At 45.8% G+C, this 21,041-nt stretch overlaps 7 protein-coding genes across 7 annotated transcripts; 4 read left to right on the top strand and 3 right to left on the bottom strand.

The window, feature by feature from the left end:
• Nucleotides 1-1,121: 1,121 nt before the first annotated feature.
• On the top strand, nucleotides 1,122-2,842 carry BYT42DRAFT_576209 (nucleophile aminohydrolase). Its single transcript, XM_051569032.1, has 7 exons — nucleotides 1,122-1,263; nucleotides 1,333-1,382; nucleotides 1,446-1,650; nucleotides 1,728-1,779; nucleotides 1,873-1,971; nucleotides 2,029-2,136; nucleotides 2,203-2,842. Exons 1-7 carry the CDS (start codon nucleotides 1,181-1,183, stop codon nucleotides 2,698-2,700), a joined length of 1,095 nt encoding a protein of 364 aa, XP_051421662.1. The 5' UTR covers nucleotides 1,122-1,180; the 3' UTR covers nucleotides 2,701-2,842.
• Nucleotides 2,843-3,045: 203 nt separating this feature from the next.
• BYT42DRAFT_576203 (glycerol-3-phosphate dehydrogenase [NAD+]) lies at nucleotides 3,046-4,396 on the bottom strand. Its single transcript, XM_051569031.1, has 2 exons — nucleotides 4,311-4,396; nucleotides 3,046-4,214 (listed from the first exon to the last, which is right to left on the bottom strand). Exons 1-2 carry the CDS (start codon nucleotides 4,349-4,351, stop codon nucleotides 3,224-3,226), a joined length of 1,032 nt encoding a protein of 343 aa, XP_051421661.1. The 5' UTR covers nucleotides 4,352-4,396; the 3' UTR covers nucleotides 3,046-3,223.
• A 1,936-nt stretch (nucleotides 4,397-6,332) lies between these two features.
• On the top strand, nucleotides 6,333-13,061 carry BYT42DRAFT_606321 (nucleoporin subcomplex protein binding to Pom34-domain-containing protein). Its single transcript, XM_051571149.1, has 3 exons — nucleotides 6,333-6,595; nucleotides 6,655-11,622; nucleotides 11,716-13,061. The coding sequence occupies exons 1-3, from the start codon at nucleotides 6,564-6,566 to the stop codon at nucleotides 12,917-12,919; spliced, it is 6,204 nt and encodes a 2,067-aa protein (XP_051421660.1). The 5' UTR covers nucleotides 6,333-6,563; the 3' UTR covers nucleotides 12,920-13,061.
• Nucleotides 13,062-13,185: 124 nt separating this feature from the next.
• On the top strand, nucleotides 13,186-15,058 carry BYT42DRAFT_615565 (uncharacterized protein; the record flags this gene model as incomplete). Its single annotated transcript, XM_051571972.1, has 6 exons — nucleotides 13,186-13,254; nucleotides 13,345-13,463; nucleotides 13,543-13,740; nucleotides 13,826-14,852; nucleotides 14,924-14,950; nucleotides 15,041-15,058. The coding sequence occupies 6 exons, from the start codon at nucleotides 13,186-13,188 to the stop codon at nucleotides 15,056-15,058; spliced, it is 1,458 nt and encodes a 485-aa protein (XP_051421659.1).
• A 129-nt stretch (nucleotides 15,059-15,187) lies between these two features.
• Nucleotides 15,188-15,979, bottom strand: BYT42DRAFT_547441 (acyl-CoA N-acyltransferase; the record flags this gene model as incomplete). The annotated part of the gene is made up of 1 exon (XM_051565948.1): nucleotides 15,188-15,979. The coding sequence occupies one exon, from the start codon at nucleotides 15,977-15,979 to the stop codon at nucleotides 15,188-15,190; it is 792 nt and encodes a 263-aa protein (XP_051421658.1).
• A 190-nt stretch (nucleotides 15,980-16,169) lies between these two features.
• On the top strand, nucleotides 16,170-17,171 carry BYT42DRAFT_615563 (uncharacterized protein; the record flags this gene model as incomplete). Its single annotated transcript, XM_051571971.1, has 1 exon — nucleotides 16,170-17,171. The coding sequence occupies one exon, from the start codon at nucleotides 16,170-16,172 to the stop codon at nucleotides 17,169-17,171; it is 1,002 nt and encodes a 333-aa protein (XP_051421657.1).
• Nucleotides 17,172-17,510: 339 nt separating this feature from the next.
• Nucleotides 17,511-19,047, bottom strand: BYT42DRAFT_402763 (uncharacterized protein). The gene is made up of 2 exons (XM_051563406.1): nucleotides 18,041-19,047; nucleotides 17,511-17,909 (listed from the first exon to the last, which is right to left on the bottom strand). Exons 1-2 carry the CDS (start codon nucleotides 18,983-18,985, stop codon nucleotides 17,850-17,852), a joined length of 1,005 nt encoding a protein of 334 aa, XP_051421656.1. The 5' UTR covers nucleotides 18,986-19,047; the 3' UTR covers nucleotides 17,511-17,849.
• Nucleotides 19,048-21,041: the final 1,994 nt, after the last annotated feature.

Below are 21,041 nucleotides of genomic sequence, written 5' to 3'. Positions count from 1 at the left end.
CAATCCATCGCTTAAGTGTCCCTGGAAGCAATTTTATTTTCTGCATCGAAGAAGAAGCTTACCTGGCGGTCCGTATTCATCGTTTTTTTTTTCCGGTACACCATTTGGTTCAAAGGCAAGTCCAATTTCTTTTCCTTTGCTATGATGTAATAAACGTATACTAATTCAAAATTTTTTCAATGTCATATAATCCAAGTCATGTCAAGCGATCAATGGCTATCGAAAACTCCAATAACAAAGGTAAAATATCTTGACGAAAATTTGAATCAATCAGAGCTTACTAACTCATTTTTTTAAATACCCAGCATACCCACACATCTTTCTAGATCTATCATAGCCTGGGCGGGATGGAACTGAGGGGGGGAACCAGTGCTGCCCTGCGCGTGTTCAGAAACAAATCACGTTGCAACGTATGCCATAAGGTTGTCATTAATATACCGAAGTTCCGTCAAGAGTTCTCGCCCAGGTTATGCCGTGTATGCGTTAGGCTTTTTGTCTGACGAAAGTCGCTCAATGTAAGAGGGCGGCCTCCGTTGGCAGGCGGCATCCATTGCACAGCGGGTGTACGGCTTGTTAATCAAATAAGATGCAGCATCTGCACAGATCATTTTTGCAAAAAGCCAGTAAATCTTTTCTTTTAACGCTGGACTGGTATGACTTTTGCTTGGTATAATACCATCCTTCGCCTTATAAAGCATCGATACAAAGGTCTTTATCATTTATTCCATTTTTGAAGACACAGAACATCTCTGTATTGGGGAGATACTATATATTGTATATCACCACAAGTAAGCAAGAACAAACGGCAACAAGTGTGATTTACTTGCAGCGTATTAACTGAAACCTCTATCTCGAAAATAACCAATTCAGAATATTCGTACACCATGCAAAGCAGTTATTGGTCAGTGCCTTCGACAAAAAGGTAAAGAATCGGGTCTATGGTGAGTCAAGCTGACATGGTTGGAAAACATCGTGCTGATGGAGGCTTTCTTCAAAGCGGGTTAATGAAATGGTAACATCTGATTGGATGATGAAGCTTAAAAAATGACGTGCTTTGATGGGTTTGAAAATTTCAAGCAACCCATTTGCGGAGGCAGTTGTTCAAGCAGTCACTTCGAGAAGAAAAATGGTCTAACTTGGGAAACCAGAACTGTAACCGTTTTGAGAGTTTCGGAAAACCATGTGTCGATTATTAGTGTATAAAGGAAAGCGCCCTATTCTGCTGTCCGATTTGTTGACGAGACCCTGCCATTCCATCATAAAGTAATTTTGTCACTGTCAATGGTTGTCGAGACATTCCCTGGGACTAACTTGGTAGTTTTGTAACGCTAGTCAATCCTTCGACTCGAAATTACGGATAGATCACCGACGACCTCTCAATGGTACTGGTGAAGCTGAATGCTGGACCATTATTTTTAGATGGTTAACAGAGTGTGTGTGAATAGGTGATGGCTTTGGCGTAGGCTGGTACGAAAGCGAGCCTGAAGACGATACCCCGGATACACCTTGCATTTTTACCTCGGTAACGCCTGCGTGGAATAACACCAACCTTACACGACTATCTGAAAAGATCAAATCACCGCTGGTGTTTGCCCACGTACGCGCAAGCACTTCAGGGGCAGTGACCGAGGCGAATTGCCATCCATGGCAGTAAGTTTCCCACATATTTCCTTCATACGGTAATGCCGTGATCTCCCTATTTTAAAACCTTCGGCTCCCCCCATTAGTTATGGTCAGATCATGTGGATGCATAACGGTGGCATCGCACAGTTTGAAAAGGTAAAAAAAGAAAAAGAAGGGATTTGCTTTGATCTTTTATCTTGGCTCGGTGTGGAGGGATCGATGACTTATCATTTTGTTTTTTCGATACAGATCAAACGAAAGCTGCAAAATTCATTACCGGAAGAACTGTTTTTGTTCGTTCAGGGAAATACCGATTCCGAATGGGCTTTTGCTTTATATTTAAGTTTTGTAAGTGTGAAATTTCCGGGTGATATTGCGACACCGAGTTAATGCGTTGAATTTTAGTTGGCCAATCCGAACGCGGCTTCATTCGAACATCAGGAACTGAAAGACGCCATGGTCAAAACAATTGCACAAATCAATGCTTGGGCAGAAGAGGCGGGTATCACCGAGGTAAGCCAAGTTGTATGTGGGTGATATACTTTTTCTGCGTTCCTTTTGCTTAATCTGGAATACTAGCCGTCACTGTTGAACTTTGCCGTGACTGATGGTCAATCGGTGGTGTGTGTGCGATACATCAGCAGTAAAACCGAAGAAGCGGCGTCATTGTACTTTTCATCAGGAACCCGATTTGAAAGTTACCGTCCCGGTCATTATCGTATGATCAAAGCCGACCGACGTGAAGACATGGTCGTGGTGGCCAGTGGTAAGGCGAATGACGGATTCATTGTGATTTTTTTTTTGTATCACATGCTTAACTCGGTGATTGTTTCAGAACCTCTTACGTTTGAAAAGGCGGATTGGCTTACAATTCCAACGAACAATGTATTGGTGATCACACCAAAATTGAACGTGTTACTGCAACCCATCAAGGATCAGTTTTATACCGGCGATCGAGGCATTGAAGTCAAAGTAGGAGAAGAGGAAGTGGCAAGGATACCAGAACCAAATGCGCAAATGTTTAAAGCGCAAGCCGAAGAACAACTTCAACAAGAACGATCTCTATCCGTGGCTTAAGAATGGACGATCGATATCTTTAGTGTGTACAAACCCAACTTCAATCCTCTTACTTATCCACCTATTCTTTCCCTTTTTGTATTTTTTTCAAACATTATCATGTCATCTCCTCAATAATACATACCAAAGTTGATTTTTCAAACCTTTTTTTTTTTTTTTTTTTTTTTTTTTTGGATACTCGAATACTCCCCGTATCATTTGCCGTTAATTCTGTTTACCATGACGATTTTTTTTTGTTTGGTAATCAAATATTTTGCAATAAATGGATCCCTATCGGAAGGTCGATTAACTACACGGGAAAACTATAAGGACAACATGGACACATGAAAAATACTCGTTTATAGAGGAAGGTCAAAAAGAAAAATTAAACGTTTTTTATATACAATAGAATGCAATAGCAAAATTGATCTATGGTCTAAAAGGGAAAATGTATAATGATGGCACGGCCATGCGGATGGATCATAAAAACTCTATGAATGACCACAAAGATGCAGTAGAGAGAGAGAGACAAAAAGGGAGAAAATTAGATCTCGCGAATAATCAGATCGGGAGATTGGCCTTCGTAGACAATACGATAGACGGTTTGGAACAAGGGGAATTCCGATTCCATGTTTCTTGCCGACAAAAACTCATGAACTTCCTGAGCGGTCAAGGTGCCTTGCAACTTTTGTCCATTGAGCAATTCGGCCTCGAGAGTGGCAATAGGCTTGCCAGTGAGTACAAAAGCTTCAGCGACCTTACGGTTACGACCACCAAAGCAAGTAGTGATCAGATCGGCAGTACCGCACGATTCAAAGAAGGTCTCGTTGCGCACCGCGTCACCAAAGAAGGTCTGACCAAATTTACGGATTTCCATCAGACCACGACGGATGATCGCCGCCTTGGTATTGCTACCATAACCCAGGCCATCGGAGAAACCAGCACCAACAGCCACAACGTTCTTGAGTGCACCGCACAATTGAACACCGACATGGTCTTGAATTACGTTGATACGGAAATACGCGGTATCGAACAAACGGTGGAAAAGCACACCATCTTCAACGGAAGGACAGCCAATAGTGGATTCGCAGAATTTTTCACGTGCAACTTCATCAGCAATATTAGCACCGCTCAATGCAGCACAAGGGATGTCCAAAATACGAGAAATTTCTTCGGAGAAAAGGCGAACACCCGAAGAGGTGATTTCCAAGCCCTTGATAAGCGAGATAGCGCGAGCGTTGGGAGCCAAATGACCCTTCATCTTCTCACAAACTCCGCGGACAAACTGATGAGGCACCACAAACACCACCAACGTAGCACCCTTGCACGCTTCCACGACATCGGGCACAGCGACAATGTTTTCAGGCAACTTGACACCTTTCAAGTATTTGACGTTTTCGTGTTCTCGGTTGATGATATCGGTCAAGTTCTCGCCATTAACTTGTTCTTCAAAAACCCATTGACGAACGGTCTTTTCGAAAGAATCGGTATGGTTCAACACATTGTTACCAATGATCTTGGCGACGGCGGAACCCCTAATGAATTATGCGAGATTTTGGTGAGTCAAACCGGTTTCATGTTTTTTTTTTGGGGGGGGGAAACAAGCAGCAAAGGTTACTTGGATAACTCACCAGTTGCCAGATCCAATTATACAAACGTTTTCAACAGCCATAATGATTTGAGATGATAAATGATATAAAAGAAAATAAAAAGGGTAATTGAAGAAAAAGGGCAATCGAGTCCCGCTTCTTTATATACATGGCTGATTCAATATAAAGTGCACTAACAAAATTTTTGTTCCCGACTTTTTCAGTTCCGTCCTTCTGAGATTCAACTTTTTGGGTGATGGATAATCAGGGACGAGACGGCCACCCAGTCGAATTGTCAGGTTTCGGCTGACATTTTATCATCATATCAAATTAACCTCAAACAAGACCGGGGCAAAAAGACCAATGGCAAAAAACTCCAGGCTATTCTCAATCAAAAGACAGCTCGCCAAGTATCGAATCATCGTTGTCGCTTTTAGAGTTTTTTTTTTTCTTATCGTTGCGTTGATAAAAAAAATATAAAGTATTGTCAAAAGGACATTTCCCAAATTCTCCAATCTACAATCAAAAGAGATATCGCCGAAAATTCCGAGATTGGTATTGATTAGAAAATGGCTCGACGCTGTTGTTTTTTTTCATGGCTCCCCCTTTCCTCGTTTCTCCACACCTCAGTTTCCTTTTTTATATGGTCAATTTGACTAAATGCTGTGGCCTTTGGAGCACCGCGTAAAAGATTAGCTGAGATGAAGAGAACATGACGCGCTCCCGGCTTTTAAATCCGACTTCCGATTCGCTACTTGACGTCATGGTCCGCCAGAGACCCGCAAAAAGAAGCGACCTTAAGTACTCTCGGACACTGACACTTTCATCAGAGGCTCGTCCTAATCCTTATTCGGAGCTCCAAAAACGACGGCACCCAATGTGAAATCACTAAATTGTAAGCGGCGCTATTTGATTGATCATAAAGGCCAAAGGGCAATATCATCATTGCACAAAATACATTGCACTATCATAGGTCGTCATCATTCAGGAGCATCTATACTAGTTGATTCCCGGGTACCCGACTCACCTTGGGACCAAGTCGACATGCCCTTTTTTTTCATTTTCGATTGTCATACTCCATGAACCCTAAAACTGAGTTCGTGCACCGAGAATACAGCAAGACAACTTTATTTTAACGCTGCTTTTAGTTATATTTCCCCCTTTTTTCTTTCCTGGTTCTGCAGATTCCACAGAAATTCGAACAACCTTCCCGATCTTAAGATTTTGTAAAAGTTTTTTTCGTTTTGCTCATGTAATTCGAACTATAAGAAGAAAAAATATAGAACAAACTATGGCGAGAAGGTGAACAGGATTGGACCATCGCATTTCACTGGCACAAACTGGCAATACATGGTATGTCATTGAATATGCAATCGGTGGACCCAGTTCAGGTTGTATCACAGTCAGTTACACAGGAGCCTTTGATTCCTGTCAAAACTGCATAGTTTCGCTGCTTACTCGAATTAAACCCTAGTGTGAGCAAGCTGAGAATAGAAATGCTTTTTTACAACCTGCCCGATGTTTGCGACCATTGGATTGATAGAGTGTCCAACTTGTGTGACTAGGACCATTGACCAAATCTTTATCAAGTAACCTTACAAGTACAGCTTATTGATCAATCGATGGATTGTCAGACTGAGTACTGCAAAATCAAACTACCGTAGTTCGTGAACCACTCATTCACTCAAGAATACACTGGGACTATGAAAAAGTGGGCATATAAGGGTATACTACATGTTAATGAATTATGTTTTGAGGTAAAATGAAAAAAAAAAATATGATAGGCAAAAAAAATTTGCATTTGTTTCAGCAATTTTGGGAGATGTTTCCCTTTGGATTGTCTGCTCCCCTTCTTTCATTCCGGGAATAATGCAAGAAAAATGCTCTGTAAATATTCTGTGGCTTAGGTGATACTACGGCTTCAACCCGAGGGCCGTTTTTTGACTTGATGCATGTGCCATACGATATCATGTTCCACTGGAGTAATTTATGCGTCGATGCGATTGGGATTTGACCACAAAAATAAAAAACCGTCACAAGTGACGTTGATGCTGCGGCGTTTGTCGCTTTTCTGTGTGTCTTTGACAAAAACAAAATTTCCATCACGCGTTTTAAGCAACTCTCGTTTTTTTTACTGTGTTATCTCTCCAGCCAAGTTTCTTATCTGGACAGACAAAAAAAACAACACACACAAGTTGCGTCAAAGTTGCAAAAGAACTTTGGTATCGAAAGAGTTCTCACGCAGCTTTTTTTTTTTTATCTTTTGTTCATTCCACATAACAACATAAACCGACAATGACCTCACCCCTGGACGAGAAATTTGCTGGGTAACTTATATAAGAATACTCGACAATGCCCGCATGGACTAACATGGCGGTTTTCATAGAACTTATCGTAAGCTTTTCGATACGATTGAACGTGGCCAAGATCAATGCTCGACGGATCGGTTGCAGACGTTACTCGGAGAGAAGAGTTCACAGTTGGCCCTCGGTCTCGCCGCATTCACTGAACCTTCCTCCAATGCTCGAAGCAAAGTGACATCGGGCACTGTCACCATCAGTGGACACACCATAAAACTCGACAAGGACGAACAAGATCTTGTCGTCACCTTGAGTGACTTGCTAAAATTAAACGAAGTGCAGACCGCGTGCTTGTGGGAAGCGTACCGAAATCAACTCAGTGATCCACCCTCAACGGGAGCGGGTCACGGCAAACTAGTCGATGATGAAGGATTGATCATGGCCATGATTGAATTTTACTATCAAGATCGATTATCCCTTTTACGATGCATCAGCTCGTTACTGCGAATTTCATACACAGAAGATCATATTTATCGACACATCGCCAAAGATACAATCGCCAACCTCCAGAACGAGACCAAAGACGGACTCGATTTTATTCAACGCATATTCAATCAGCAAAAGGAACTGGTGCGCCAATCGGTTCCATCCAATTTTTACTCTCAAACCTTGCTGGCCACGATTTGGGCCAACCAGAATCTCAGAGAACAGAAAGCGTTGTTGGAAATCGTCTTTCTCAATTACCTCACCCAGGCGTGTCCGGCTGAACGCATTGTATCCTTCATTCAGGAATTTGAAGCAAGCAACTTTGGCATGGACCAAGTCGTCGCTTACTTGCTCGACAAAGAAGGCGATTTGCTGCGCCATCAAGTATCGCATCTCTGCATTCTCGTTACCTTGGCCGTGATGAATATTGCCAACTTCACATTGGACGCCGGTCTACCGCAGACACCTTCCGAAAAGTTACTCGTTGAATCGCCCGCCGCCGTGACCCAAATCAATCGCATCGCCGCTTATCTCGGCGAACAGAAACAACACGCGCCTTTCCTGTTTGCCTGGTCCTACGTCCTCAGCTTCATCAATACACACATGCCGGAAACAGAATGGCCCCCCGCTTTTGCCGACGTCAAAAAAGTCATTGATGGCGAACAAGACGTGCTATCGACCGATATGTTGATCAGTCGACCTTCGGCTCGGGCATTCAGTGCGGGCGAATCCAGCGGAGAACAGCGCACTGTGTCCATCGTGCAAACCCCGGACGTCTATCGAGCGTATGCGGGCCGAGCCATCAAGCTGGGCATTTTCGAATACCTGACGACGATTCTCAACAGTGACGTATGCAGTCAAGACGATATGAACAGCTACGGATACCGATGCATGATTCGCGATTTGCTAAAAGCGTTCTTCTCCGTGAGTCGTCCTTGTTTCTTGCCTCCGGAGGCTTACGACAGTCTGGTCACTTGCACATGCCAACTCTACGATGGCCAATCGGAATTGTGCGGTACTTTCTGGTGTGAAGACTTTGACAATGAAGAGTCCGGCTCCTTGTTATCGACCGCCAAAGGCCGATTCCCCGTCAACTTTACCGATCTCCTCCGAATGTTGTCATCGCTTTCTGGCGCCAAAGATGGGTCTGACATTGGCAAGTTTTCGTCGGAAGCCGTGTTCAAATACCTTTGCACCATCCCGACCATGACCGTGATGGTCAAAGACAGCGCCATCATCCAGTTGGAATCCAACGGCGATGCAACGGTGGCCATGCTCGAACAAGCGTTGAGGGTCACGGGCGAATTCGAAAACATTGCCGGCCTCGTGCTCCCCGCGCAAACCAAGGGATTGTTGCTTTCGACACCCGACGAACAGCGTGTGATTCAGTGGCGCGCGGAATACTCGGGATGGCATTTACTCATGTCCGTGCTGGCGAGTTTCATCCATCAGCGACGTATTGTGTCTTCGATTGATATTGAGGATTTCGACGATCAGCTGGGTGGACAAAAGTTGGAAGTCGTGGACACCATTTTGCAGTTGATTCAACGTGTGCTGGAGAACAATCCGACCTTGAGTGCGCCATTGGTTCAGCATATCGAAGAAACCTGTCGAGCCAATGCTACCGTGCAAACCAACGGTCCGCCGGTCCTTATCACGCTTCTGTGCTCGATCCTCACCCACTGCAGTACCTTGGCGGCGTGTCCCGTGCCGACCATTACAGCCACCCTTCAATGTCTGACGGCTTTGTTGCCGTACTATCGCAACGAGATTTGGGTGTATCTGCAATCGGCGCCGATTCTTCCTCGACCCAACACAAGTCATCATTTGGCCGCCCGGTTCTCCACCGCTTACTCCATCTCGACCGATCCCAGCTCTCAAATCCAGCACCTCGTTTCCAAAGTGGAGCATAAAACCGGTCGATACTCGTTACTGATTGCTTTCCTGGATCTCGTCACTGCCCTCGTACGCGATGTTCAACGCAACTGGTGGATTCATCAACCGGTGGAACGCAACCTCGGCGACTTTTCGCCCAATCGTCAATACCAAGTGGAAACACTCTACTTTTGCTTATACTATCTGATGCTGGACGTGTTCCCTTGCTATGCCAATTGGCGTTACAAGAAACTGTCGGAACGATTTATCATTGGTGCCAAGGTGTTACGCATCCTCATCGAAGTGGCGCAGTACTTCCGCGAATTCGAAACTGGCGATCGTCATTTGACGCTGGGCGGGCTTCGCGATGGCATCATGAGCAATTTCTTGTATGAAGGCGGAGCTTACCATATCAATCCTCTCCTGGATACCATTTCGGATGGCGCCACCATGGCCAACAAACTGTATCAGGCGGGTCAACTCAAGGAAGCCGTGGGTGCCGAGAAGCTCACGGAACTGACGTTTGTCTTTGTCAAACTGTTATTGCAACGCCGCGTCGAAATGATACAAAACGGTTCGGAATTGCACGAGAGCGCTCTGGAACGATTGCTCCTGGAACGCACCACAGGAACCAACAGCCCCGACTTTTTATTGCGCGTGGCCAAACACATCCATTACCGTCACCAAATCAAGTTGCCGATTCTCGCCACCAACGTGATCACGCTTCTTTGCCGCACCATCACGGCGTGGAAAGTGACGCCGGACTTTGTTCAGTACCTCGGCGGCACCGATCAGGCTCACGACATCATTCGCGCTTACCTTACGTTGGCCAAGGACCCCTCCCAAAACGAACGATTGCTGACTTGCATCTGGCAAATGATCACTCTTTTACTGGAAACGCAGCCCAGCTTGGCCATTCTTTTCTTGGAATGCGGCGATTACATCCTGCCCAGTCCAAAGTCGGCCGTCAAACTTTTGCAGGAACAGCACTTGAAGCAGTCCAACGATACCACGGGCACCCAACCGATGAACGAGTCTGCTGTTCGTGCCGCAGTCGACATCCTTGGTGAGTGGCAAACCTTGTCGGTGGAGAAGCCTACCGTATTGTCCAATGTGTTGCGATTCCTCGCCACCTTTTGGCAAACCGCTTTTGATCACTATGCTCTGGTCCAGCGTGCACGCAGCGACAATGCCTTGTGGCATGCTCTGGAACAGATTTTATTGAATCCCAACAACGTGCCTGTCCCTCAGCCGACCGATCCCATTACCTTTCACAAGCGACAGTCGATTGTAGGTGAGCACTCCGACACGATGTACGAACCCAGCGTATCCGATCAAGACGCCAAGGTGCGCCGTCTTTGCTGTCTTCACGTCAGCAAAGCATTGGCGTTGAGAATCATTGCCTTTGAACTGCATCTTACGTCGGGTTTGGATACCGCTTCTCGTCAAGCCAGCCCCTCCAAAGTCAGTGAACGACTACCTGCCGGACTCAAGAATCTTCTGACGAAATTGGGCGAACCGTCCAAACTGGCCGCGCTGCGTTCGTCGTACATTGAGAACAGTTACCAGCCCATCCTGGTGTCGGCCGTACAGCAAAATGCAGAGTCGTTGGTCGGTTTGATCGGCATCTCCGATACATCTCGATTGCTTTGTCGTATTCCTCCCGTAGGCTTTGGTGATGATGACGCGCCTGGCGAAGGACGCCAATACGGTGATTCGTATCTCTACGATTTGCGATTGGCTGAAGCTCGTATCCAATCGTTGTACCGTGATGTGGCGATGCGATACAATGGCAGCCAGACGCCCGGCACTCTCTTGACCCCCGAATTATTGGCGGTGGTCGAAGTTCGCAAAATGGCGGATCGTTTCATTTCCAGCTTGTGTGCGGCCAACCACAATTTCTCCATCGTGGATTCGGAAATCATCTTGCTTCGATCTTTCAAACTGTTTACCGAAATTGCTTCCAGCTACGTCAGTGATTTGTTGTGGTCTGGCAAGGCTACGACGCCGGGTTCAAGCAGCCAACTGGAATTCCTAAGTGCGCTGATTCAACATGCGATTCAAGAAAAGCGGGACGACGGCGTAGCGCTCACGGCCTTCAACATTCAGATTCACTTCATCCGTGGTCTGACCGAAGACTGGATTCAATCCAACCAATCGATCCTTACAGGCACGGACAAAACAGCGAAACGCCAATTTGCGGATAAAGCGTTTGAGCTTTTGGCCATGTTCTGCGCCCTGTTGCGTCGTGAAAATTTTGCCGTGATGCACAGTCTGCCGAATAACCCGGCCACAACATGCCACCGTCCTTTACTGGAAGCGACGATGCTTTGCCTGCGAACGTTGCGCGGGACCTACGGTCCATTGCGAGAATCGAATGCGGTGAAAAGTGATTTGGACAATTTAAAGAAATACCTGTCGGATATCCTGGATGTTTCCTGCGAAAGCTTCAAGGTGATTGTGACGGAAATCGTGGCTTATGGTGCTTCTTCCACCAAGGTCGATCAGGGCGAAGCCGAAGAATACATGAAAGATTTGACGGTGGTGATTGCTCTGTTGGAAGAATTGATCAATCCCGACTACGCGCTTCCATCCACGGAATGGTTACCGGTGTTTGCCAAAAACGATACCGTGCCGACCTTGCTCAAACTGTTGCATGGAGGCATCGACCTCGTGGTGTCTGAAATTGAAAGGTAAAGCCCTTTTTTTTCCATTAACTTCTTTCTCAACTCCGACGGCTTTCAAGAGCTAACTCTTTTTTTTTTTTTTTTTTTTTTTTGTTACAGTCAAGCATGCGCTACCAAGGGATTCCACAGTCTCAGCATTTCCCCTTATGCAGAAACCGCGCTCTACTTTTTATTGGCCCTGTCGAATATCCAAGCGGCGGCTGATCATCTTGTGGGCCACGGTGTGATTGATCTGTTCTGTAACAATCGATTGTCGCAGCAATTGAAACAAGGTACCTTGGATATGTTTATTCGATTTGGCGATAACAGCAGCAATGGATCGGCGTACGTGGAACGCAATCCACTTCACATCATTTGGTGTCAAATGTTGGGTGTGTCGAACAACATTGCGCGCACGTTGGGCCATTCCGAACAGGTGCTTCGCCAAGTGGTGGGATTTGTTCAAGCGTATGGATGTCAAATTGGCCGTGCCTTTGACGAAGCCAACGGAGCCAACGATACGTTGTTGGGACTGACGCCTTCGGAATCGTTATCGTCGTGTCTTCTCGAAGAAATTGATCGTATTACCATGCTCATGTTCATCCTGTCAAAGCATATCGACAAACTGGCCAGTTACGCAGCCAACGTCTTTGTCGCGTACAAAGACTGGTCTCTTTTGCTGGTCCAGCGTTACCTCTACTTCTTCACTCATCCTTCTCATATGCAAGCGCAATTGTATCCCATTGACCAGATCGAAAAGCAGCTTGCTCAAGTGCCTGTTTCCGACCCTCCCTCTACCACGCCCTCCACCAAAGACGTTTTACCCTCCACTTCAGTCCGCGAGACCAAGACGAGTCAACTGATGCAACTCACGATTCAAAAAGCGATGCGGATTCAACGAAATATCCTGTCTGCGCTCATCCAGTTAACGGAAGCCGACATTACATTACGAGCCCCTGAGCCCGAGTGGCCATTTGGCAACGTGGTCATTAGTCCCAATATGCGCGTGGCAGTAGGTGAAGCGGCGTCTTTCGGTACGCTCATTGAAAACATCAACGTGGGGTTGAACCTGGTCAAACAGTGGCAGGCCGCCTTCAACGATAACAGCACCAAGAAGACGGAAATCAAACGCCGAATTCGCGTGACGTTGGATGTGATTCAAAGCTGTTTCGTCTTGCTCACAAGTCAAGGTCTCTTATGGATGAACCAACCGAGCATGGATGAAGATGCACGCAACGAGCTCGTCTCTGATAACGTCATGGACATTGCCGAAATATTAACCAAAGTGGAGAAGAAATTAGAAGGATTTGGCAAAGAAAACTAAGCTCTCGCCGCATTTACGAACTATTCAAATATCTTTTTTTCTCTATCTCATTGTTTTCTTTCAATCTTTTCTTTTTCTCTTCTTTGCTGCTGATGGATTTGCTTTCAATAAAATAACCGAATGTGGTAGTTGCACTAAAAAGGCAGGAAAAAAGTCTCAATGGCGGCGATTCAAATTTTAGAATACTTGGCTTCTGTGCGTTGGGTTTGCCCTTGGTTTTTTTTTTCCACTCTTTTCCTTTCCCTCCATTTTTCGCGTAGCTTGCCATGGCTGAACCGTCCAAGGAGCAAATTGACCTCATTTTCAAAAAGCTGAAACAGAACCGGCACAATAAAGTAAGATTCTTGGTTTCGTGGCCGCCTTTTTTTTTTTTTTCTCTTCCGCCCGTCACATGGACTTATTAAAGCGTCATTGATATTGGTTAGGCATGTTTTGACTGCAAGGCCAAGAACCCGGGATGGGCCTCTGTTTCCTTTGGTGTTTTTATTTGTACCGATTGCTCTTCGGCTCACCGCAATTTGGGTGTGCATATCAGTTTTGTTAGGTAAAATGGGGATTTGGATATATGATACTGTGTCACCAGTGGAGGGAAACAAAAAGCTGATGGGAGGTAACCATTTCAGATCGACTGTGTTGGATTCCTGGAACTGGAATCAGCTTCGTCTCATGAAAGTGGGCGGTAACCAGGCGGCGAACGAGTATTTTTCAAAGCATGGTAGTGGTATGGCCAGTAGCAACGATGCCAGAGCCAAGTATACGAGCAAAGCTGGACAACAGTACAAGGCACTGTTGGAAAAGAGAGCGGCTGAAGATGCCGTGACGTAAGTCGATACTCCACACCCATGCTATGGATACATCGTTTGCTTACGGATGGTACCTATTTTTGGATGTAATTTTGTTGGTTAGAAATCCGACGACGGTTGTGATTGATATGGAAGCGCCTGTCGAGGCCATTTCCGAAGCAACATCTACACCTGCGGCGGAGGAACCCGTCGAACCCGTTACCAGTGAAGCCACGGCAACTGCCACTTTCGAAACATCACCAGCACCACCCGCAAGCGCAGCCACCACGACCCCGTCCACGGCTACCGCCGCTAACCCTACCGCTACCGCTACCCCCACCACCACCACAAAAGCGAGTGCTTCATCACCATCGGCCACCGCTTCTTCATCAGCATTACCCTCACCACGTCCGTCTCTGGGATCTACAAGCAGTTATCGTATGGCTGGACCACGTATGAATCGATCACGTCTGGGGGCCAAAGCCACTAAACTCGGTGTCAAAAAGGCACCTGTCAACTTTAACTTTGAGGAAGCGGAGGCCAAGGCCAAGGAAGAAAGTGAACGAAAGGCCAAATTGGGATACGAGGATGAAGAGGAAGCGGAGACTCAGACAACAGGCGACGACAACGCAAGTGCAACTGAATCCAAGAAAATGTCACTATCATCTCGATTAGCGTATCAAGATGCGACCAACCCTCAAGACAGCCGTGGCGGCGGTCATGAAGAAGAGTATGAAAAGTTGGGATTCGGTATGTCCCGTCTAAATGTGAATGCACCGTCACGATCCACATCCAACTACAGCGGCTTTGGAGCTACCAAAACACAGCAGGAGGAAGAACAAGAATACCAATCCGCACGTGAAAAGTTTGGCAATGCCAAAGCCATTTCGTCGGACCAGTTCTTTGGACGCAACGAGTACGATCCTGCCGTGTCGGCCGCGCAATCGCAACGTCTATCAGAATTTTCAGGCGCTCGCGCCATCTCGTCGGATCAATATTTTGGACGTGAGCCGGAACTTGATGAAGGACCACGCGCAGAGAATCCCGACTGGTTGCAAGACCAAGCGGCGTTCATTGCGCGAAAGTTCATGGGTCAAGCCTCAGCCGATCTGGAATCTGTGCGTGATTTGGCCGAGAACGCAACAAGCAAGGTAAGCTTTCAGCGATTCACGGCTTGGTTGATTGTGATGAAGGAGTGCTAATTCTTTTTCTTGATGTGTAGCTCCAAGATATTTTCCACGATCTTCAGGTACGTTGACTTGATGAACAAGTGCTTCTTATTTTTTTCTTCTCGCATGCTAACATGAATGACCTTTGGGTTTTTTATTTATTCATTTAGCAACGTTACAATTACTGAAGAAGTAATCATTCCATGTATGAACTACCCACTTTTTTTTGTCAATCCATTCATTCCAACGATTCATCATGTCTAGTGTTATAAAATCAAAATGAAAAAGGTTTTTTAGGTTTTTTTTTTTTATCAATTTTATCGCGTAGCAATGAAATGTTCCATCCGTCCCTGGACGATGAATCCAACTCTTTCGTACAATCTTTTGGCGTGATCAATTTCATCGTAAACTTCAAGATATACTTTTTGTGATGGTTTCGTTTCGTTTGAAAGGGCGACTTGCAAGCATTCTGCAGCAAATCCATGTCTCTGATGGTCGGGATCGGTGGCCACGACATTGACGTGGCCCAAATGAGGCAGGCCGGGAGGAAGATGAAGAATGACACAACTGACGAAACGTCCTGATCTTTCCATCACGTAAATGGGAAAGACAGTAGGATTTCGTAGCTGGATGAGAAGTTTCTTGGATAACCATTTAATATCGTCCCCATAGCCATACGCTTTGGCAATCAATTCAGTAAGGCCAGCACAGTCTTGTTCGGAAGCCTTGCGTACAAAGGGACGTTGCATGGCTATGTTATTTGCGGGATAAGTCCAAGCCATGATGATGTCGATATTTCGTTCCATGTGTGAGAATAAACGGGACGCTTCAAACTGAGTATACAACTCTTCAAAGCTGGGCGTGGACAAGACGTCCACCAAATAACGAGGTGTGACCCCAGCCGTCTCGAAAATCGTCATTGTTTCGCGAAGAAAGTTGGACACCTGACGAGGATGTTGCAGACGTAGGCGGCACGCGACATTCGACTGTTGATGGTGAGGATTGTGAGGATTGAGGATAATCACACAGTCATCACGCAGCACCGTGGTGGCTCCCAAGCTCATAAAGAGCGAATAGTTCAAGTCGAGAATATGTCGCTCGTATGCCATGGCAACAAAGGGTGAAAGAGGGCCACAACACTCTGCAACATGATCCAAGACAGGGTTCAGGAAAAAAAAAAAAAAAAAAATGCGGCGTTTAGAAACCAACCAAAAAAGAAGCGGCAATGGCGAAAAAACTCCTGATCTTTTCATTTTGCATCTCTTTTTTGGCCAAAAACTCTTTGTTAGAAGCCCGTCCATGAGCTTGGATTGTTCAAAGCAATGGCAGACTATTGAATACAACAACCGATTGTTTCAAGTGGCTGTTCGTTGCATTCCTCATGCCGTGTTGCTGTGGAGCGACGTTCAGGCGCTTGTGCCGTCAGCCACCGCGCTGTTACGGGGCAATACTTTGGTGCCTTTCGATACCGATGCCGATCTCGCCGAATTGATACCTAGACGTATATCCGTCGACCAGGACGCAACGACAGTGTGGAAAGTCCATGTACCTGCCACCCACGACAATACCCAGCCTCGTCAATTCGATCAGTTACTGGACCGTCTGGATCGGCTGATACTGTCGCTTTCGTCCGCCAGACTTGAGTCAGCTGACCCAATGTCTCCGGCAAGCGATGTCGCAGCAAGTGACAGAAGACAAGGGGATGAATCACGGTCGGGTTTGGATTCATTGTCACTCGGTGAACGAAGCAACGGTGCAACGACGTTGCAAGGGGGCGAACGAGGAGGGGCTAGTTCAGAGCCCGACGCACGATCAGGTGTAGCTCGTGTAGGTAGTCCCTATGGACGACTTTCATCCGAGACGGTTGGTCACATGGAGACGGAACGTCATCCTATTTCCGAAGGCGATGCCCCGCCGTCTTACGAAACATCGATTCTCGGCAATATCAAGATCTTGACGCAAAAGCTTCGTGAATTCGAGAACCATATCCCTAACCGACATAAATCGCCTCGATGGCTGGCGAAACGATCCGATTGGGTGGAAAGAGAGCCTCAGAGCATTGAGCAAGTGGCGTATCAGTTGGTGCAGTTGGAAATGGCACTGTTGTGGACGGCGGTGACGGAAACGTGGATCGATGCGCGTGAAACATGGTTATCCATGGTGGCCACCACTGTATCTGAACGTCATTTGGCGGGTGCTCTTGTCAATCTGGAAAGACACACGCTTGTGATGGATGATAGTTGGTTCGACGTTCGTGAACAATGGACCAATGATCTGTTGGCCATGGCAGTCGCCCCGTGAACAAGAAGAACAAGCCCTTTTTCCAACCCCATTTTTTTTTCTTGTATTCTATATTCTTTTCATTTTGTACCATTTATTGATGCGTCATACGATGTGCGTTTTTTTTTTGTACTCTGTACAATCATGTCGGGTCGGAGTGGCCAATAAGAAGATGCCCACGTTTTGTGTCCACTCTGTAAAACAAAAACAGCGACGAAATTGCCTTCATCAAACGATCATCAGCGGTGTTCAACCCGGCAACAGGTGATTCGTATTACTGTTCCATATTTGGAAACCATCTCAAAAAAAAAGTGAGAGAAAACTGCAAGATCGAAAAAAATGGAAATAAAGTGACAGATGCGGATAAATAGAACCACATTTTTCCCCGTTTTTGCAACCTTTTTCACCATGGCAACAATGATCAAGACAGTTTCAACCATCCTATGTTGAATTGACTGTGTAGGATGATACAAAGCGGTTTTTTTATTGTTTTTATAGGAATGACATTTGAATTGGTTTGGAGAAACCGCCAAGAGACTATTTACATGCAGAGAAAAATAATGAGGGATCATTATTCTGTGGAATAACTTTTTTGTATATAGAGTTTTTCTTTTTTTTCTTATTTTTTCAGGGAAATGGGGGGTGGGGAGGGAAAGAAAGAGGAGGGAAATCCAATTTTCATTGGAAAAATAGACACACTCAGTTGACGACTCTCATACGCATACCACACCGTGCAATATCCATAAGAATTTGGGCAGCCTAAAGTGGAGATAAAGAAAAAAAAAACCAATACCAGAATCAGTACGAATAAACTTTTTTTGGGGGGGGGGGCGGTTTCTTTCGGGTGGTCAGGTACCACCATTTATTAGGTAGGATAGAACCAAACATACCTCTAAAAGTTGAACTTGCTGTTGTTTGCTCATACCGAGACGGCCCTGAATTTCTTTCCATCCGTCGGCATGTTCCCAACGGTGACGTTGTAGACAGTTGAGATGTTGGTACGTGTTGCCGCATTGATCGCATTCAAGTTCACCTTGACCGACACATGCCGCTTCTTCCAAGTCTTCACATTCGTCCATGAAAGGTGGGGTGGAAGGAGGCGTCGAAGCATCGAAATTACTGTTGGCAAACGAGGCCAATGTCGCCGCGGCCGCACTCACAGCTTCGTTCTCTTTGCGTTGCTGTTTCTTTGAAGGTTTCTTTTTCTGCTGCAGTTCAATGACTTCATAATGATAATTGGCAGGTGGCGTCGAAGGCGGACTTTGCTGGATTGGACGACCTGGTTTCCTTTTAGTGTCGGCCATACGGCGTTTCCGTTTTGGTTTTTCGGACGACGACGACGACGATTCCAGTTCTCTCTTTCCAGCAGAAGTACTAATGATCTCCTCTCTTGTGGACGGCGACGCCGATGATGAAGAGGCGGCGGCGACGGGAGGTAGAGGAGCCGGTGGTGGAGGGGGAGGAGGCGCTTGATGCTGCTGCTGCTGCTGATGATGATGATGATAATAATACATGTTGTAAGGTGGTTCAGAAGATTTGTAGGTATCGTTGGAGGAAGGCATGTGTGGGGATGGATAGACATATTGCATGGGTGGCTGATGGGGCGGTGGCAAATGATAACCGGGCAAAGACGAAGGAGGTGGCAAGATATACATTGGCCTGGCATTCGGTGAGCCCATGACTGGAGCCCCGGCGGCGTTGTCATTTGTGTATCCATGTCCATTGGAGGTAGAAGGAGGATAAAAGTAGGATGAACCGAATAAGGCAGAAGGAGGAGGTAATACGGCCAATTCCTTTTCCTTGGCAGGAGAAGCCTCTATACCTTTCGCTGACATGGGGGAAAAGAAAAAAGGACGGACGAGGAAGAAGACAAACTAAAATTTAAGATAAACAAGCGCTTTTTTTTTTTTTCAACCAAAATTAAAAAAAAAAAAGGTACGGAGATTCAATGAAAAAGCAATTTTTTTTTCTTTTGCCGAAGCGACATGTTTTCCCGCTGTCAATTTTTTGTTTTTTTAATTCCCTGTGAAAAATGGCATCAAAGCAAATCAAATACACTACATCATCATCCCTTATTATCCCGATCTAAAACCAGAAAGTATAAGTTAGATACTGACATGAACTCATCAATGCGACTAAACCATGCTATGATGTAGTAGTAGGTGATTGATAACATTAGTCTTCTTCCTTATTTCCTTGGCAACAGGTGCGTAGTAACCATTGATATGGCAGCCCAGTCACCCTGAGGAGAAGCGTGGAGAAAAAACAAGTGTACAATGACAAGGTCAAAGGGGGGAGGTTGCGCACTTTTTTTGTAAAACCCGAACGGTACTATTTTGCAGTAAACCTTGTTCATGTTATGGATACCACCCCAATTGGGATCTTGCGTAGAATCCGTTTCCCCCGATTTTTATGATTGGTTAAGGTGCTTCTTGTATCTCTTTGCCAAAATGGAGTAGTTCAACCAAGCCACTTTCTGCTAAATTTCCAAAACAGGAAATTCGTTTTATTTTTTTTGGGTTTGCGCCCGTTGAAAAATGTCGAATGGTTTCCTCATGAAGTTTCAAGGCTGGTGAAATTCTTTATCCATTCGCACAATCTAAAAATGATGCGATCTTTAACCATGTGCCTGTTTTGTCTCACCTGTATCTGATGCAAATAAAACCGGGGTTAGGCTTGCCGATATATCTAGGCACCCAAAAAGAAGCAAAGTCCATTCTTCATGCTGGTGATCGCTTGCGGTGCGGCTGGTCTTCCACGTCCTACAATCTCTTCCAGAACAATCGATCGCATGTCCGAGGCGACATTAAACGTGTCGGTTCCAGAACGTCTGACGGCAATGGAGAATCTTGTGGACTTGCCTATTTGTTAGATTCGTCAATTCTTCTCTTCTGCAAAAGGGACAACCTAGAAGAAGAATTGCCGTGACATTCCATGATTTTTCTTTCATGAGAGTGTTGTATTAATCGACTCTGGTCCATACCAAGCGCCTTTCAATTTCTGCTCGCTTGAGGATTTTGCACAATTTTTTTGACAAACCGCTGACCTTGCCTGCATTGTCACCGGAAAGGCGGCGAGTATGCACTAGGCAGTTTCGTCCTCTGATAAAAAGTAGATTCGGCGTCGGCTGGAACACGTCCCCTCTCTTATTTTGACCAGCAATCGTTTAAACAGTCGAGCTTTGAAGCTTCGCTTCGCTTTCGGCATTGTGAGCTGCCAATACTCCAAAGCCTCATCTTTCTTGCCTTCTCCGTGTACGTGATCGATATAATCTCGTCCGAGAAACAATGCCTTTGAGGGATCCATGGTTCGTGTGGATGGTATCCCACCTGTGGGCGGTGAATAGCTGGACGTAGGGAGAGAGAGAGATAGATAGATAGATAGATAGATAGATAGATAGATAGAGAGATAGAGAGAGAGAGAGAGAGAGAGAGAGAGAGAGAGAGAGAGAGAGAGAAACAGGGTATTCAGCGCGGTGGCTCGAAGGCAAGTGTTTTTGACCACTGGTGCGTGGCAATGGCGTAACTGAAGGGGAAGTCAGGAGAGGATGATGGCGGGTCAAGTGGTAATGACAGTTGCCAAGAAGAGACATCAGAGCTGTTTCTACGCAATAGCTTGGGAAACGTCGTTAGACCGTTGAACAGTCGACAGTAACAACGTGAGAGTGACGGTTCATCTTAAGAAATGTCATAGTAATCGTCGTCATGGTCAGTCTGGCCGACGTTATACCGGTAAGCACATACAAAAGACATTTTTGGAAGCCATTCAAAAATTACTGACGATCGGCTCGTCATTATAGTTCATATCAACAATATTATGGGACCCCTAAATTAAGCAAATAAAATGCTGTTAATATTTACTGCGTTGACGTTTATAATACATTTATTTTGT

Source organism: Radiomyces spectabilis (assembly GCF_025331425.1).
Source record: "Radiomyces spectabilis strain NRRL 2753 chromosome Unknown BYT42scaffold_9, whole genome shotgun sequence".
NCBI lineage: Eukaryota > Fungi > Mucoromycota > Mucoromycetes > Mucorales > Radiomycetaceae > Radiomyces > Radiomyces spectabilis.
The sequence above is the reverse complement of the archived record's forward strand: the minus strand, read 5'-3'. Positions and strand labels throughout refer to the sequence as shown.

Bases quoted from the DNA above. Each gene is read 5' to 3' on its own strand.
- BYT42DRAFT_576203 (XM_051569031.1), bottom strand. From the start codon at position 4,351: ATGGCTGTTGAAAACGTTTGTATAATTGGATCTGGCAACTG. The intron at 4,215-4,310 runs GTGAGTTATCCA...ATAATTCATTAG, and splicing joins ATAATTGGATCTGGCAACTG to GGGTTCCGCCGTCGCCAAGA.
- BYT42DRAFT_402763 (XM_051563406.1), bottom strand. From the start codon at position 18,985: ATGTCAGCGAAAGGTATAGAGGCTTCTCCTGCCAAGGAAAAGGAATTG. The intron at 17,910-18,040 runs GTATGTTTGGTT...TCTCCACTTTAG, and splicing joins AGCAAGTTCAACTTTTAGAG to GCTGCCCAAATTCTTATGGA.
- BYT42DRAFT_576209 (XM_051569032.1), top strand. From the start codon at position 1,181: ATGTGTCGATTATTAGTGTATAAAGGAAAGCGCCCTATTCTGCTGTCC. The intron at 1,383-1,445 runs GTACTGGTGAAG...GTGTGTGAATAG, and splicing joins TCACCGACGACCTCTCAATG to GTGATGGCTTTGGCGTAGGC. The intron at 1,780-1,872 runs GTAAAAAAAGAA...TTTTCGATACAG, and splicing joins GCATCGCACAGTTTGAAAAG to ATCAAACGAAAGCTGCAAAA.
- BYT42DRAFT_606321 (XM_051571149.1), top strand. From the start codon at position 6,564: ATGACCTCACCCCTGGACGAGAAATTTGCTGG. The intron at 6,596-6,654 runs GTAACTTATATA...CGGTTTTCATAG, and splicing joins CTGGACGAGAAATTTGCTGG to AACTTATCGTAAGCTTTTCG. The intron at 11,623-11,715 runs GTAAAGCCCTTT...TTTTTGTTACAG, and splicing joins GTGGTGTCTGAAATTGAAAG to TCAAGCATGCGCTACCAAGG.